This window comes from Montipora capricornis, chromosome 12 (assembly GCF_036669925.1).
Source record: "Montipora capricornis isolate CH-2021 chromosome 12, ASM3666992v2, whole genome shotgun sequence".
In the NCBI taxonomy this organism is placed as follows: domain Eukaryota; kingdom Metazoa; phylum Cnidaria; class Anthozoa; order Scleractinia; family Acroporidae; genus Montipora; species Montipora capricornis.
The window spans coordinates 9362731-9379759 of record NC_090894.1 but is presented as its reverse complement, the minus strand read 5'-3'; the positions used below and the strand labels follow the sequence as shown (position 1 = coordinate 9379759).

General features: G+C 38.4%; 1 protein-coding gene across 1 annotated transcript in view; it reads left to right on the top strand.

Moving 5' to 3' along the window:
* Positions 1 to 2036: 2036 nt before the first annotated feature.
* The window catches only part of LOC138025422 (anaphase-promoting complex subunit 1-like), a 58260-nt gene continuing 43267 nt past the window's right edge, over positions 2037 to 17029 (top strand). The window contains exons 1-10 of the mRNA XM_068872639.1: positions 2037 to 2457; positions 3628 to 3684; positions 3830 to 3992; positions 5479 to 5573; positions 7948 to 8027; positions 8931 to 9001; positions 9881 to 10011; positions 10688 to 10949; positions 12285 to 12450; positions 16777 to 16875. Coding sequence (XP_068728740.1) covers positions 2320 to 2457; positions 3628 to 3684; positions 3830 to 3992; positions 5479 to 5573; positions 7948 to 8027; positions 8931 to 9001; positions 9881 to 10011; positions 10688 to 10949; positions 12285 to 12450; positions 16777 to 16875 — 1262 coding nt within the window. The 5' untranslated portion in view covers positions 2037 to 2319. The remainder of the gene's footprint in view (positions 2458 to 3627; positions 3685 to 3829; positions 3993 to 5478; positions 5574 to 7947; positions 8028 to 8930; positions 9002 to 9880; positions 10012 to 10687; positions 10950 to 12284; positions 12451 to 16776; positions 16876 to 17029) is intronic.

The following is a 17029-nucleotide window of genomic DNA, read 5'->3' as shown; positions in this document are numbered from 1 at the left end:
ATTACCCAAATGCAATCTGTTTCAATCTTGTCCATTTGTGTCCATCCATCCTTCTCTTTCCTTTTATTGTATTTCTTCTATGTTGTCCAACGGTTTTAAGGACGGTGCCTACCAATTCAAAGGTAGTTTTACCCCGGTTTATGATTATGCAGAAAAGGTAGATCTTAACAAGTGTTATTAAAATCCAAAAAGAAAATTGGGAGTAAGCACACATTTTTCAAAGATAATTCATGAATAATATTTGTAAAAAGCTTTAAAATACAAAGCAATGTACGGCGTTCTTTCTCAAATTGAAGCTTCATTATCTCTCAAGAATGCATGGTTACCCCCAATTTTCTTTTTGGATACCAAGAGTACTTACGAAGATCTACTTACTCCGGATAGTTTTAAACCGCGCAAAAATATCACTATATTAGTAAGCATCACCGATAGGAAACCTGAGTATCTCGAGATGAGCAGAACGTATGCGCAATAACAATAGTAGGCACCGTCCTTAAGTGGTATGTAATGTTTCATTCTACTTTTTGGGCATTTTGGGTGTCATGAAATTAAATAGTTTTGCGTGATATAGCCACTTTAAAAACACTTTGGCGGGTAAAACAATTTACCCTACAGTTATAAAAAAATGAAAACTTTCATCTATGGCTAAACATTTCTTGTATTTCTTGTGAACTTAGAAGTGACCAGCTCCCAACGTCAGTAGCTTCATAGCTCACTTGGTTAGAGCATCGCACCGGTATCGCGAGGTCGCGGGTTCAAATCCCGTTGAAGTCCTGTAAAATTTTTAGGCTTCTCGACGCAATAGAAATTTGCGCTCATCACTGCGAGGCAACATGGTTTCATTTGATTTCTTGTATCTCTGGGTACTTTCCATTCAACAAAAAACCGGTACGTTTTTCATTTAAAATTCCATGTTCCACGAGTTCATTACATTCCTTCTGCCACTGCGCGCTGGCATAATTTCCGAATCCATCAGGGGCTGCAATGTGAACTTGACGAATCAACAACTCGGGCACAGTTTTTACCTTTAATGCGGACCGACCAAGACCCGAGAATAACGCGCTTAATTTTTCTGACGTTTGTTGGTATGTTTTTCTTTCCTTAACGGCAGCGATAGCTATTTTTTCCAGACTTGGAAGTGCATGCTTTTTGAGGACACGCTACATTCGTTCGTTCGTGTCTATTCAGTGAATTTCTGCTACCCTGATGCAATGTGTGCAAATAGTTTATCGGTTTCGTGCGTTAATTGATTTATGTGGGCCTAGCAACCGGGCGGTGGGAGATATGTACAGGAGAACGCCATTTTGTTTTAAGCAATAATCTTATAACATTCAGTGTGATATTAAAAGCCACCAGTCGGATTTTACACCTGATACATTTTTAAAAGTAGCCAGCAACATAACTCAAATGGAAAAGAAATAAATCGAAGCAAAATCACTCATTTCAGAGTAAATGGAGGAGCAGTCCGTTCTGTCACATCGCCTTGGCTGCCCTGCTGTTGATCATGAGAAAAAATGGAATAAAATGGAAAAATGAAAAAAAATGTAAATTCCGAAATTCCGATTTCCATCCACACTTGAAACTTCTTTCAAAGGTGGTCCCAAATACTTCGAGAGAACGGATCCTAAATTAACTGTTCCATTCGACTTCAAACATCACTTTTTTAAAAAAGTTCTTCGTTCGAACGGGAGGGCACGGGTGCGCTTGCTACGGAGGCAGCACCCCCTCCCCCCCACTCCCCCCCCCCCCCCCCCAAAAAAAAAAAGCATGGCTGACAATTTTACTAGGAGTGAAATAACTTGCATTTCATAAGGATCGATTGGTTCGAAGAAAAAGGTACGCGAAATCTGCACTAGGGGGCAACTGAGAAGGTGAGAGGAAAGGGGTCGAGGAGACGAAGAGAAGTAACTGTAGATTCATAGCCTGTTCCAGGCTCTCAGATAGTGGATGCGAGGGAAAGAGAACGACCGAAGTAAACTTCGCTCGTTCAACGCTCGTTCTCGGTCCCTCGCCTCCATAATCTGAGAGCCTGGAATAGGCTACATCATTCAAGAACTTGGAGAGCTGTCATAGGTTTTCATTTTCCAGAAACAAGGGTCAGAAAACTACACTGGTGAACTTCGTGTCGACCCGTTCGGGACATAATAGCGAGGCCTTACACCACCTACCATCCCGTGTAAACGTACCCACATCTGCAGGTTAGAGACCAACGAGAGAGACGGGTAACCAATGGCGCCGAAAATGAATTTGGGAAAGTTGACATGAGTGCAGTAGGTTTCCACAAAAAGCTATATTTATCGTGATAAATATGCTATCGCGATGAAAAAATCTGTGAAACTGGAAAGATTTGAGCCATTTGGGAAGGCTTTTTGCTTGCAGCATCCATTTGCGGGATCATACGGAAGCCAAGGCCAACATGATTCGAGTTCGAAGTCATTGCCAGACTTGAACGAGTTGGTACGTAATAATGTGCTGGAAAGATGTGCTTAAACTTATCTCATTTAGGCAGAACGTTGTAGTTTGCAAAGCAATCAATTCATTCCTTGGAGCTTCTTTGTGAGCCGTCATGCAGTGAGAAAAGACCGTACAATTTTGCGAAAATACGTCAAGTGTACCTTAGGTTGAGCTAATATGCACCTTAACCACTACATAACCAAGTCCCTGTTACCCAGTGATGACCCAATTACTGTTAGGATTCTCATCGAAGTACGCTACGTCACTCATTTTATTTACACATCAACCAATGGAATTGCCGTTTCATTTTGGTTACATCTGGCATTTAAGGAAAGGGCATCTGCCATTGTCCATGGGGAAAGTGTCATTTTTGCCCCAATCTCCTACATGTATCCCTGGTACAAGAGACTGCTGCCAATAATTCCCCACTTCTGGCATAAAGGACTAGTCTTTTTAAGGAGTTTATCCTGAAAGATAGTGACGTGTGTAGTATTGAACCAGGCATTAATCAGCTCACAGACCAGAGTTTTCATAAAATAGACATAACTGATTAGAGTGTAACGTGAAGTGCTAAGTATCTACCCCATATGAACCATGTGAGACTGACAATGCACTTTCTTTTGACTGTTAAGATCACTTCCAATGTCCTAGTTCAGGCAAAACCAAAAAAAACACAACCCAATAATAGATAATTGTGCAACGCCATGCATCATTTGTCTTGGCCACTTACCTCATTGATTAACTATAGAGTGTTTTCACATGATGTCATCAAATTGTAAAATCAAAGCTGTGAGGTTTATGTATACATAAATCTTTTAACCAGTTTTAGGTCCCTTAGCATTTTTAGTTTTAAGAATAGAACATTTTGAATTTTTCAATTTTTGCCTTGTGTGACACCAAGACAGCTGCTGAGATGAAGCTGAGTTGTTGCCGTAAAAGGTTTTGTGGACCCTGTTAGATTTATGCTACCAGAGTAACATCTTTGTTAATTTTTGTAAATGTTGTTTGGTTGTAACTTACAGCTGTATTACTTTTTACTGTAACTTCACAACAGGAGCTAATCAAAACCCCGGCAGGTCAAACCTAACACAAACCACTTTGTCAAGGGAGTCTTCTGGCAGAGTCTAGTGTATACCATAATTTTCAATATCAGTAACTTATTTATTTTTTCAGCAGAACTACAATTGGAAGTTGCGATCATTAAGAGAAAATCCAGATTGCTATGAAGAGGTACCATCATGAGTAATTTTCATATTGACCTCAATTTTCCATCACATCCTGTTTATCAAAGTTTTTAACCATGCCATCATCCCCAGCTTTTTTGCAAATTATTTCAAGGCCTTAAACATTAAATTGTCCTCTCCTAATATTTTAGTTGTTCGTGCAAAACAACACAGTTGTCTGGAGTTATGGCAAATCTCAGCATGCCAATACAGTCCAGAAGTGTTATACTACCAAAACACCTGTGGTAGACTGCCTGTGGTGTTCATTTTATCTTCCAAATGGAAATTCCATTGGAGAGCAGCATGGTACAACCGGTCAGTGCACGTTAAGTATTCAACATGATCAGCACCGCAATTCATTCTATTTTTTATTTTACTTCACATTTTGCTGTCAAAATGCATTGCTTTGCAGATCATTTGGGTGGCAGATTATACCCTGAGATACTGTAGTGTCACTGTCTTGTAACTCTTGTAACAGTGTAATCAAAAAAAAATAATAATAATAATAATAATAATAATAATAATAATAATAATAATAATAATAGTAATAATAATGGTAATAGCTAAATCTTCTACATCTTTTATTTAAACAAAACTCGGAGGTACAGTTTTACACTAACGGATCAATAAGGTGTTGTCCATGAAATAATAATAATAATATTCATAACAATAATAATATAATAATACCGGTACTATTCATAATAATAATAATAATAATAATAATAATAATAATAATAATACTAATAATAATAATAATAATAATAATAAAACAACTTTATTTATTTCACTTACTTACATTAGAGAAATAGAAATGATTGATAATAAAAAATTCAAAATTCTATAAAATTACAAATTCCATGATGCAGAGATATTAAAATCATACAATCGAATTATACTAATGACGGCTAAACCAGTGTCCATAAAACGCCCCAAGTATAGAAGCATATAGACCGTGTATCTCAAATATCCGCACTAGCTACATGTATTTTACAGTAATAGTAATAGTAATAGTAATAGTAATAATAATAATAATAATAATAATAATAATAATAAGGAGCCCAAGGAATGGGCTCGGCTATTGTGTTGTAAATAGGCATAAAGTTATGGGAGATAAAATAATAATAATAATAATAATAATAATAATAATAATAATAATAATAATGATAATCGTGAGATAACACAAGTGTGTTATAGGCGTGATATAACAATGTGGGCTATATGAAAAGCAGAGGTGATACCAGTTGTTGTACAAGTGTAGGAGCTTTGGCATCATTCCCTTAAGTTCTAGATAGGCCACTTCAGAATATTGGTGGAAGGGTAAGATCAGGGCATGTGCAGAAGACTGCACTAATAGGAACTGCAAGGATGCTACAAAGAGTTCTTGAGATTTGAGAGATGGCCAGAATCTTGTGACCCTTGGTAATACTAGCTGTAACCCACTCTAAGGAAATTTGTCTGGTTGACCAGCAAAACTGAGTTTAATTGTACATAATAAATGTGAATGTAGGATTGATTCAAAAAAGTGTCTTGGTAGGAATGGCCAGAATACTAATGAGAGTATTGGAAATGTAAAAGAAGAAATTACCTGTTAGCCCTTGGCCATTTGTTGTGGCTCGCCTAACATGGTTATGATGGCAATCCAGTATCAGCCAGAGCAAATGGTACATTATCAATAATAATAATAATAATAATAATAATAATAATAATAATAATAATAATAATAATAATAATAATAATATTGTCTTCCTGTTTACCAGAGAGCTGAATAGGTGAATGATTTCTTTGTCATGATTCTTTTTAGGTGAAGAATTGCACAGTCTGTGTGTGGTTCAAAATGACTGCATTGATGTGCTGACTAAAGATGGTGCCTTGTTCACAATAACTCTGCCATTTCCAGTTTAGTACAGTGTTTTAGTATGACCATGTCACTTATGAATGTTTCTAAGATTCTTATAAGACTTGTGTAATGCCTACCACCTATTTGCGACAATACAGTTAGCAAGGCTAGAAATTGTGACCAATACAGTAATGTATTTGCGACTAAATTTTTTCCCTTTGTGACTAAAATGTCTGGAGAAGTTGCAAATGTGCGACTGTTTTCACCTTTGCTCTTTCCAAACAAAAGGGTTAGCATTTAGTCCACTTTGCTGCTACTTTTGCTGAAATAAATAAATTTTTGTAAAATTATTTTGTCTCTCCCAGTGAATTTTCTTTCAATCTGAAGATACCATAATTGTAGCGTAATTTAGCTGTGATAAAGGCCTGGCCAAACACTTGCAACATTTCAAGGCAACATCTTGCAACATTGTTGCACGATGTTTCGACATGTGTTGAATGGGCTGGCCAAACACACGCAATATTTTCAACATTTTGAACGAAAGATGCAGATGCTCATGTGCTCCAGGCCCCTTGCGCAAGAAGTGGACCTAGCACAGTGGTCATGCCCTAGTGCAATCATGTTGCATGAACCTGGCCAAATAATTACAACATCATGCAACGTCAAAAATGTTGCACGAAACATTTGACCGTTTTCAAATTTCATTCAACATCATCTAACATTATCACAACAGGGTGGCCAAATGTATGTAACAGGTGTCCAACAATGTTGCAAGATGTTGCATTGAAATGTTGCAAGCGTTTGGCCTGGCTTTTACATGCACAACTCCATTTCTTCGATCATTCACCAATTTCAGTTTCTTAACACACAAGTATTGCAAGCTCATATTTTGTTTTGCTGAACCACTGACAGCACAATGCGCGAAATTGTGACTAAATTTTCGTATCTTGTTGCAAAATTGCTACTGGATTTTTTGTTAATTTTAAGCCCTGGTTAGTCTTGTAGGTTTAGGGTTATCTTCACTGTTTAAAGTTATTTGTACATGTACTTGAGGATTTAGGGAAGTTGAGAATTTAACTGGAATACATTATAGTTGTAGGCAAGGGCTTTTCCATGAGAGCAGGGTTGGTGCAGTGGTGATAGCACTCACCTCCCAGTCATTTGGCCCCGGTTCGATTCCCAGACTTGGCGTCACATGTGGGTTGAGTTTGTTGGTTCTCTGCTCTGCTCAGAGAGATCTTTCTGTGGTTAATAACTATGGTTTTCCCCTCTCCTCAAAAACCTACGATTTGATTTGATTTGATTTCTGTACAGCGGTGTCCGCAATTCGTCCCCGGGTGCTAAATACAGTTGACACTGTGTTAAACAAAGATCATCATCATCATCATCATCATTATTATTATTATTGTTATTATTATTAGCTTGAATACCATCTCCTCGCAGGTTGTTCTGTTCACAGAAAGTAAATAATAAATATATCGTATTTAGATGTTTTGGTGTGTAGTATCGCTGAGTATTTTTGTGAGTTGTGCTGTATTTAGGCAAGTCAAAATACAAACAAGGAGTACAAATACTCAGCGATACTACATACCAACTTTTTTGCACTAAATTTTCCAGTTCTCTACTGTACAATAACCAAGTTTACAAATAACTAACTGTACAATATCGTGGAATACTTGTACTCGTTTCATGCGTTCTTTGTACAATAACTAAATACAGTTGGATAATAATTGGTATTATTTACCACCGTTCTAATCTGGCTCAAAGTTTGAAATAAGTGAGGTGGGTGATTTCTTACTTACTTATTTTCATAATTTTGTGGAATCTTACCTTCAAGTGCCAAGTAACAAATTACGTTTCGGCTCCCATCAATCAAATATTTGAACATAGCCAGGAAGATTGACTCTGCCTCCGGAAAGTAAATTAGAGTTTTTGTTCAGTTCAGAGCTTAAATACCGTTATGATATGTTTTTAGAAATTCGTCAGTAAAAAGATTCATGAAGATTCCATTGCTTTGCATCGGCGTCGAGTTTGAATATACGAATGTACCATGGAAACCAAAGATGCTGATTGGTGGATGGGTTAGTGATGTATTGATTTTGTCATCTGTGGTTGGCGTTGGATGTTTGATTGATGGAAGGTAAAACTCAGTTTGGCCGTTGGCGCTTGAAGATGAATTCCGCAGAATTCTGAAAAACGCAGTAAAGCATAATTTTGTATGGTGTGATGTGCATGTGAGAATTAATTCCTAATGAAATTTTCGAAGTAACCCATGGACTTCTCAGGTGCCCTTTGATGCCCCAGTTGACGAGTAAAATTGTCTGGTGTTAGACAGAGGAAAATCTGTCAAGTTTCACTCCCAGCAGTCAATGGATTTAAAAATTAATGTGTATTAAAAATAAATTATGATGGTTACTGTGTGTTTATTTTTAGGTATCACAGGTGATTTCCTTGCCAGAAGGCTTGTTACTTGAGAGAACAACAACACAAGGGGAAATTACAGGGCACAAAAAGTAGGAATTTTCTGGGAGAAAAAAAGCCTTTTGTAAATCCTTAATTTTTTGAGCCTTGCTGTCAAATGATGTAACTACTTTTCCTTCTTCAGTGTGCATTAATTTTAAAATAATGCATAGAGTTAAACTGTTCAATACTACATGCATGTCAGAAGCTTGGAGAGCATATGACTTAAGTTTTGTTTCGAGTTTGTTTAGCTTCAAAGCATTTAGAGAGTCCCTGTTTCTTTATTGTCACATGATTCCCAATGGGAATATGAAACAAACAGTAATTTATGATATAAGGTTCATTAATGGGGAGCAGTGAGAACCGTTGTGGTGAAGGATACCCGGTAGTAGGGAGTGGCTTGTTAGGGGATCCATGCAGAGCAGAGAGGTATTTGTGGAAACTGGCATGCCACCCCTGATGTGACCACTAAGAGGTGTTAGGGAGCTTAAGGAAGGACAACGATGAGGGCTATGAGATCACCACATAACATTAGGTTTGATTTAAGTAGCAAAAACAATAGTTTTACATTTTGATACATTTCTTCGCCTTCGTTGTTTTGACAACAATTATAAGTTGACAATGACATGAAACTATCAAATTTGATGTCATGTGGAGGACAAAGACACCTGATGATTAATTTTCAATTTTCCATCTAAATATCCTCACCGTTCTCACCAATTTTATTCTTGGAACGTGTACTCGCACTTTCCAAGCTGAGCAAAATTATTACACTAACGGCAAATAATCTTTTTAGACAACATTCTCCTAGCTATCCTCGTTGTGCTTGCTTAAAATCCCTACTTGTATGACAGTGATCTATCATTTGCTCTTGAAAACATGATGCCAAATCTTGCTATTGAAGATTATAATTTTGAATAAATGGTTAGTCTTTTTTTTTTTCCTTTTTTTTTCAGGGATGTTCCCACAATGTTTAGTGTCCTTCACCCTTTGGATGAACCAAGGCCAATCACTTCTAAGATTAAAGGTACATCTATAGAATTATCAATAAAAGAAGGAAGCTTTATGCTCTTATGCATTAGGGTATTAAACAGACAGCTTGTTTTGAGTGGTTTTGCACAGAGGTGTATTAACTAAAGGTGAAATATGCTGGAAAATAAGGAGGAACATTAATTAAATTGTGCCAGTAACTCTTAGGGAACATGTGTGGGTTCATTGTTGTGTTGTCTAAAAAATTGATATAAACCTGCTTGTAGAGGCCAATCTTACATTTTGCATCTATTGGAAAAGAAGATCAGATCTAGTATATGCAGTATGCATTATGATGATCTAGAAAATCACAGAGTTTTCACTTAGTCTAAGAGCCAATTGGCAATTGACATTAAAACTGGGTGGCTATTTCACTTGAATTTGCCTCCCTAGCTTTGAAAAATATTCCCAGATAAATTTTTAAGTCCCTTATAATGACGCTTATTTTTTCCCGTTTGAACTTTTCATTTAAATATCAGTTACAAGTGTCTGGAGTGTACTACAGTAACTTCAAAATCTTTTCCCTCGATTGGTGTATCCATGCATTTTAGTGGGCCTTTGATTTATGCTACCTTACTGTTTTACTGGGTGTCAGCCACAAACCTGATTTTCCTAGTTAACTAGTAATCTAATGTCAAAGTGAATTGTCATTTTAAGTCAAGTGTTTGTGTGCCGAATTGTAGCTTGTGACATCATTACTAAAACAAGTCCATGGAAGTTCTTTACAATTCCAAACAATTACAATTAATTGTATTTTTTTTGGAAAAGTTGGAAATGTTGTGAGACTGTTATTTCAAATCTCAATGAAATCTATACTGTGTGGATGCTTGTATCATCAAAGGTTCATCAATTGCTGCTTGTATGATCTTCTTTACAGGAAAAGTAAGCTTCCTTTGTGACCCAACTGTCACTGTGATGTTCACATGCAGTGATCCTCCCTTGGTAATGACTTATGACTCAGTCGTTGGTTTGCATTCAGTATGGGAAATCACTAAAGCCAAACCTGAGGTATGTTTAGTTAAATTAGGTGGTTTCATTTAAATAACTGGTGCTTGGAATTAGCGGTTGTCCAGTTGTCCCAGACACCGTTTGAGGTCTGTATTGTAAAATTACAGACTGAGTTTTTTCCTTGTTGATTTATGACCCAAACATGAAGCTCAGGGGCCATAAATCAGTGGGAAAAACGAGGATCCGTAATTTTACAGTACGGACTGAAAAAATGAGGTTGGTAATATGTTTATTTTATCTCTGTAGTAAACAGCTGCGTGGAAAAGGAAACTAGTTGAAGTCAAGTGGAAAGTTCAACTGCTGCAAAGATTGCCGTGTCAAAATCTGAAAAAAGGAATTACATTGTATTCTTGGCTGTTTGAAATAGTTGCTTGCAAGATTCAAACAGTTTTCCAAGTTTACATATGTAACAGAAGCAACAATAAACTTGCTAGAGAATGTTTTATCGAAATTTCAAATTTAGCGGGCTGTTAGAGGACGGCCCACTTACTTAGCCAATCGCAGCACACATACTGCAGTTTATCTGAGAGCTATAATTTTATATAATTTATGTTAAGGGTTTAAGCCCCCTTTTGGATCAAATCAGATTCCCTCTGACAAAATGACCAGTGTCAGCTTCCTACTCTTCCTACAGTTCAGTTAATGTTTCCGTTGTTGGTCTTATTTTTACCCACAGGAGTGCCCAGAGTCTCCACTATACCTAGACCCTCCCCCTGAGTTACATTTTAGCAACATTCTTCATTATCCAACACCAGTCCTAAGTGCTGGTGCCCATTCTCGACTTTCTGTGGCCTCACCCAGTCAGTCGTACACTCCTTCAAGATCAAAAACTCCCATCACAAGCATCAGAACACATTCACAGAGTCCTACTCCAACGCGCTTCATGTCGCCTTCGCTGGGTCATCTCTTATCAAACAAAACAATGTCTCCTGTCTTTGGTGAGTTAATAATTCTACTAATAATAAATTATACATGTATTTTTATAGGATGAATATATGACATAAAAATAGAGGTTTGTGTTACCTTGTTGTATTGCATGGTGGATAACACCTCAGATTACTCATTAACCCATTCTTAGTATGATTTTACTCTGTCTAATGCCAGACAATTTTACTCGTCAATGGGGAACCCCCAGGAGAGTCAATGGGTTAAAAAACTTTTCTCTGTAGCATTGGGCTGTGAAGAAACTTTCTAAAAACTTATTGGTCTTTCAACAGAGTAACATAAAAGTGTGTGCATGCCTTAAATTTTAATCAACTTAACACAAGTCGAATTAGTTTCATAAACTTAACAAGATGCCTTGTGGCATTTACATGTACAGTACATGGGATACGATTGTTGATGTAAAACGTTACGTTTGGTTACAACAATCATTGATGATTGAAGCTGAGTGAGAGTTATAAGCCGTCGTGTTAGAAGTGGATAAAAAAACTTTGGTACGTTGTGTACCATCATGATAACAGAATGCAAATTAGGTTTTGACACCTTCATCCCAATCTAACCTGTCTAATATTCACAATGCGTCCTCTCGCTGTCAATTAAAAAAACAGTGAAAACCGAAAGTGCTTTGAAAATCAAGTCGCTCTGGTTAAGAAAGATTTGGATTTAAAACATATTCTTGTCTGTAAAGCTCACCATCAATCCTTTAAAATTTTGTCTTTTTTTAAAGTCAGCTTAACAGCCATTTCGATGCCATGGGTAAATTTTGCCCTGCTGGTGATAGCATAAGCAATAAGTTTCACCCATTGACTCCCGGAGGTTCCCCATTGACAAGTAAAATTGTCTGGTGTTAGACAGTCTGGCCGGTTCAGGCGGGTTTAGGAGTCTAATTAGTTAAGCCATAGATTTGTGGCCAATATTACCTAACAGCACTGTTTTAGAGCATCATGCACAATTAAGTTAACAGCAAGAGGAATTCTCTGGGATCACACAATAGTCTAGAGTAGAAACCCCAGCCAACAGGGCTTAACTTTAAAATACTGTCAGACAATCACATGCGATTATGATGACAATGAAACTCAGGGCATTTTCTAACGTGGTCTGCCACAGGCAACCCATGTAATAACGACTTGTTATCTTTAATGTAATAATTATGTTATGAATAATTATGAAAGTGGGTTCTTGGGTAATGTGATTTTTCTCTGTGATGGGATGGTAGACCTTTTCTGGTCAGCTTATGATTGCATTCCTTTTTGGGGCAAATAATTAGCTTAGGAGCACTTTCTTCAGAAGCTATTAGTAAATAAAATTTAATTTTTTAACTCTTCATCCAGGAGAATCTCCATTGGGGATCAACTTGTCAAGGTCTCCTCTTCTAACTCGCTGTTCATCGACATACAGCTGTTCAAGCACAGATGAATTACTTAGAGATTCATTCCAGCCATTGTTGCCAGAAATTTGTTTGAACCAAGTTTGGCAAGAACCACAACTTCCGGTCAGGTATGTTTGTGTGCAGCATTGGTTAGTTATGCTGTATGTTACCATTTAATTGTCATAACAGAAAAGATTCATCCATGCTGCCTGCCTGTTCTCAAGGTTGATATTTCAACACTTGTTCAAGGTCATCCCTTTGATAGTCACATTTACCCCGCTTGGCAGAGGTTGCCTTGCAGGGCTCAAAATTGCGACCAATACAGTCGCATTTGCGACTGAATGTTTCACCTTTACAACTAACAAGTCGCAAATTTGCGACTTGTTTTCACCTTCGCTCTTTCGAAAAAAAAAGGATTAGCAGTTGCCACTTTTGCTAAAATAAATACTAACGAAATGACAAAATTATTTGTTTCTTGCTGTGGATTTTCTTTGAACCAGAAAATAGCGTAATTGTGGCGTAATTTAGCTGTGGTCTTGCGTGCGAAACTCTGTTCCTTTGATCATTCGCCATTTTCAGCGGTTTCTTTACACACAAGTATTGCAGGCTCATATTTTGTTTTGCTAAATCGCTGACAACACAATGCAGCACTGTTCTTTCGGGGTTGACATCCCGAAAGACGGCTGCGAAGGAGACTATGAAATGCAGTACGAAAATTTTACGACTAAAATTTGGGCCGGTACTTGGTGTAAGCCATTGTATATAATGTCCCAAGCACTATACAATTATAAAAATGCATTACCTATAACAAAAGGAGTGCAGGTAGTAGCTGTTACAGTAGTACATGTACAGTACAGGTCAGAGAAAAGCGTCCGCGTTTACATTGAAAATTTGGCCAGACAATGTTGGGTGTTGACATATGGGTTATTGACCAAGCTTGTTCGGTCAAGATGGCTGGATATTGGCCAAGTTTTTTTTTTGTTGCGTGTTTATGGTCCATAAACACACAAAAAAAGAACGAGGCCAATATCCAGCCATCTTGACAGAACAAGCTTGGTCAATAAAGGATTTATTACATGACTTAAAACTCCCAAAAAATTATCTTTGATCTTGCGGGACCAAGCGAGAAATCCCGAGCAGGCAGTATCACTTCATCTTGCCCGTTTGGGTAGCCAATCACAGCGTGCGATTTGCTGCATCTTGCCCGCTCAAGGAGATAGTCATATAATAAGTGAAATTTAATGCAGTGCATCACTGCATAAAACGTTTATTAAAGGCACTTCCATCCATTGTTTATGAAAACTAGACAAAAGAAATTGAAGGTATGAATAACAAAAGAGCAAACGCGTTTCATAAACGCAATTTCAGACGTGTTAACGCGTTTTTATAAACGACAACAACGTGCGTTTGTCTTGCACGATTGTACGTTGCGTGTGCGTTGGTCACTCGTCTCGGAAGTGTACTGTACCTGCAATAAACCTTAAATACCGGTAGCAACAGTTGAAACTTTTTAGAGCCAGTAGTTGCTGTACAATTGATGTTTTGCCTGTAGTTGCTGTAGAAGCTGTAGTTGCTGACATAGCGGTGGTTGCTGTAGTTGCTAAGGTACAAGGTAGTGCTGTAGTAGCTGTAGTTGATTTAGTACCAGTTGGAACTATAGTAGCTCTAGTTGCTGTAGTACAGGTAGTTCCTGTAGTGGCTGTAGTACTGGTAGTTAATGTAGTACCGGTAGTAGGTGTAGTTGCTGTAGGTCTCTGTAGTACTGGTGGTTCCTGTAGTACTGGTACTTCTTGTGGTACCTGTAGTTGCTGTAGTAACTGTTGCGCCAGTACTGGTAGATGTTGTAGTGTTGTAAAATCAACTATTGATAACGCTAATATTATCAGAGTAAAGAAAGCTTCAGGTTTTAACTTTTAAGTCAAGCGTAGCATGTTCAAGTCGATTGTGACTTCAGAGAACTGTTTTGTAAATGATCGCAACAGATTATTCATTGATCCTTTGAGGAAAGGAGCGACGGGAACTGTGTGCATATTTCGTCAACAGAACTACTTGCACTTGATATCCGACTCGCTTTTTCAACGCATGTGCAACACACAAGTGCGCTTTGCTTGTCTAATTTGTTTCTCGAGAGACCAGTCAAGCAACAAGCCCATTATTTTTCTCGACTCGAAACTCGAAAGACTCAACTCGTGAATTGCGAAACTCGACTCGAGACTCGATTCTCGAAATTTTCGAGGATCGAGAATCGAGTCTCGAGTCGAGTTTCGCGACTCGTGAGTGACTGTCAACTTACCTTTGAGCGGTATTGTAGTACTGGTAGTTCCTGAAGTACCGGTAGTAGCTGTAGTACCGGTAGTTCCTGTACTGGTTGTAGAACTGGTAGTAGCTGTTGTTGATGTGGTTGCTGTAATACCAGTAGTTCCTGTAAAACTGGTTGTTGCTGTAGTACTGGTAGTAGCTGACTGTAGTAGTGGAATTGGTGTAGTTGCTGTAGTGGCAGTAGTTGCCGTAGTTGCTGACGGTAGTTGCAGTAGTAGCGAGGGTAACTGTAGTATCTGTAGCACCTGAAGTAACTGAATAGCTGTAGTAGCCCTAGGAGCTGTAGCACCTCTAGTAGCAGGTGTAGTTTCTATTCCCAAAACTGGAGCTGCCTCCAAAATTGTTCCCAAAACTGCAACTGTTTTTCCGAGGAAAAATAAGTTTTTATTTACAAATCTGGAACTACAAAAATGAGTACAAAACGACTTCAAAAAAGCTTTTCATCCAAAAAAATCCACAAATCCTTTGTATGCATGAGCTGATACCAATGCAGCGGCTACTACAGATGCTATAGCTACTTCATGTACTACAGGTACTACAGCTACTACAAACAGGACAGATGCTATAGCTACTGCAGCTACTACATCAACTTCAGCTTCTACAGCAGCTACCAGTACTATAGCTACTACATCAACTACAGAACTACAGCAAGTACCGGTACTATAGCTACTACATGAAGTACAGAAATTACCCGGGTACTACAGCTACTGTATCAGCTACAGCAACTACACCTTCTACTACATCTACCGTTATTGGTACTGAAATAACAGCTACTACAGTAACTACTGGTATTGCAGGAACTACTGGTATTACAGTAACTTCCCGTACTACAGAAACTGCCCGTACAGCTACTACAGCAACTACCAGTACCTCAGCAACTACAGCTATTACAGCTGCTACAGCCACTCAAGGTAATACAGGTACTGCGGCTAATACATCTACTGCACCTGCTACACCTATTACATGTTCTGTTGCTACAACTACTACAGCTACATTAAGTGCAGTGGATGCAAGACAGAATGTAGGGAATTTTGCTACGGATGTATGCTGTATAGTGCTTAGGGCATTATACGTAGGCTGACATTAAGTACATCTAGTAACCAAAATGTGCGAAATTGCGACTAAATTTTCGTATCTCTGACGCAAAATTGCGACTAGATCTTTTTTGTTAATTTCGAGCCCTGTAAGGATTTTCCCTTGCAAGCGTGAAAGAAATGGAAATCTCTGCATGGATCTCCTCGATGTCATCCAGAAATTTTAAACTGGTTTAAAACCTGCTATAACCAGTGTGAATGTTAACGCTTGCTCAATCATAGTGGAAGAGTTGTAGTGACATTGCATTGGCTTCCCGACATGCACGCGTGACAGAACATCAAGGAGCCCAATGGTGGAAGAGTTGTAGTGACATTGCATTGGCTTCCCGACATGCACGCGTGACAGAACATCAAGGAGCCCAATGGTGGAAGAGTTGTAGTGACATTGCATTGGCTTCCTGACATGCACGCGTGACAGAACATCAAGGAGTCCAGTGGTGGAAGAGGGTAGTGACATGTGACATTGCATTGACTTCCTGACATGCACGCTTGACAGAACATCAAGGAGTTCAATGGTGGAAGAGTTGTAGTGATATTGCATTGACTTCCTGACATGAACGCATGACAGAACATCAAGGAGCCCAATGGTGGAAGAGTTGTAGTGACATTGCATTGGCTTCCCGACATGCACGCGTGACAGAACATCAAGGAGCCCAATGGTGGAAGAGTGGTAGTGACATTGCATTGGCTTCCCGACATGCACGCGTGACAGAACATCAAGGAGCCCAATGGTGGAAGAGTGGTAGTGACATTGCATTGACTTCACAATACGCATGCATGATAGAACATCAATTAAGGAGATGTCTTGCAGATTTTTCATTTCCTTCTCGCTGGAGAGGGAAATCAAGGACGTCTCTGCCAAGCAGGGTAAATCACACCAGGAAAAGCCTGAAAAGATTTAAGATTTTGGAGAAAGAGGTTCTTCGGAGTCGCCCTTTGTTTTAAAGTCGTGGCCCAAAAGTTTTGTATTATGTCAGTTTTTTTTGTAATTTGAAGTCACTTTAGGAATAACATGGTTGTGTTTTTTCAATGTTTTGTCAGATATGGTGCAAAAGGGAAAGCATCCAAAGCATTTCTTACCCAAGGCTACTCTGGTGCTACCTTCCTTTGTTATCTTCTTCCTCAACTAAATAAGCTGAGGTAAGGAAAATCAATGCTTATCATTTTCAAGGCTGTGCCATCTTGCAAAGGGCCCTTTGAGTTTCCTCCTAAAATTGCACTTTCTACATGTATAACAGAAGCCTTGACTGGCACACTTTAATTTTACTATTGTCATCTGATCAGGCCCAATTTA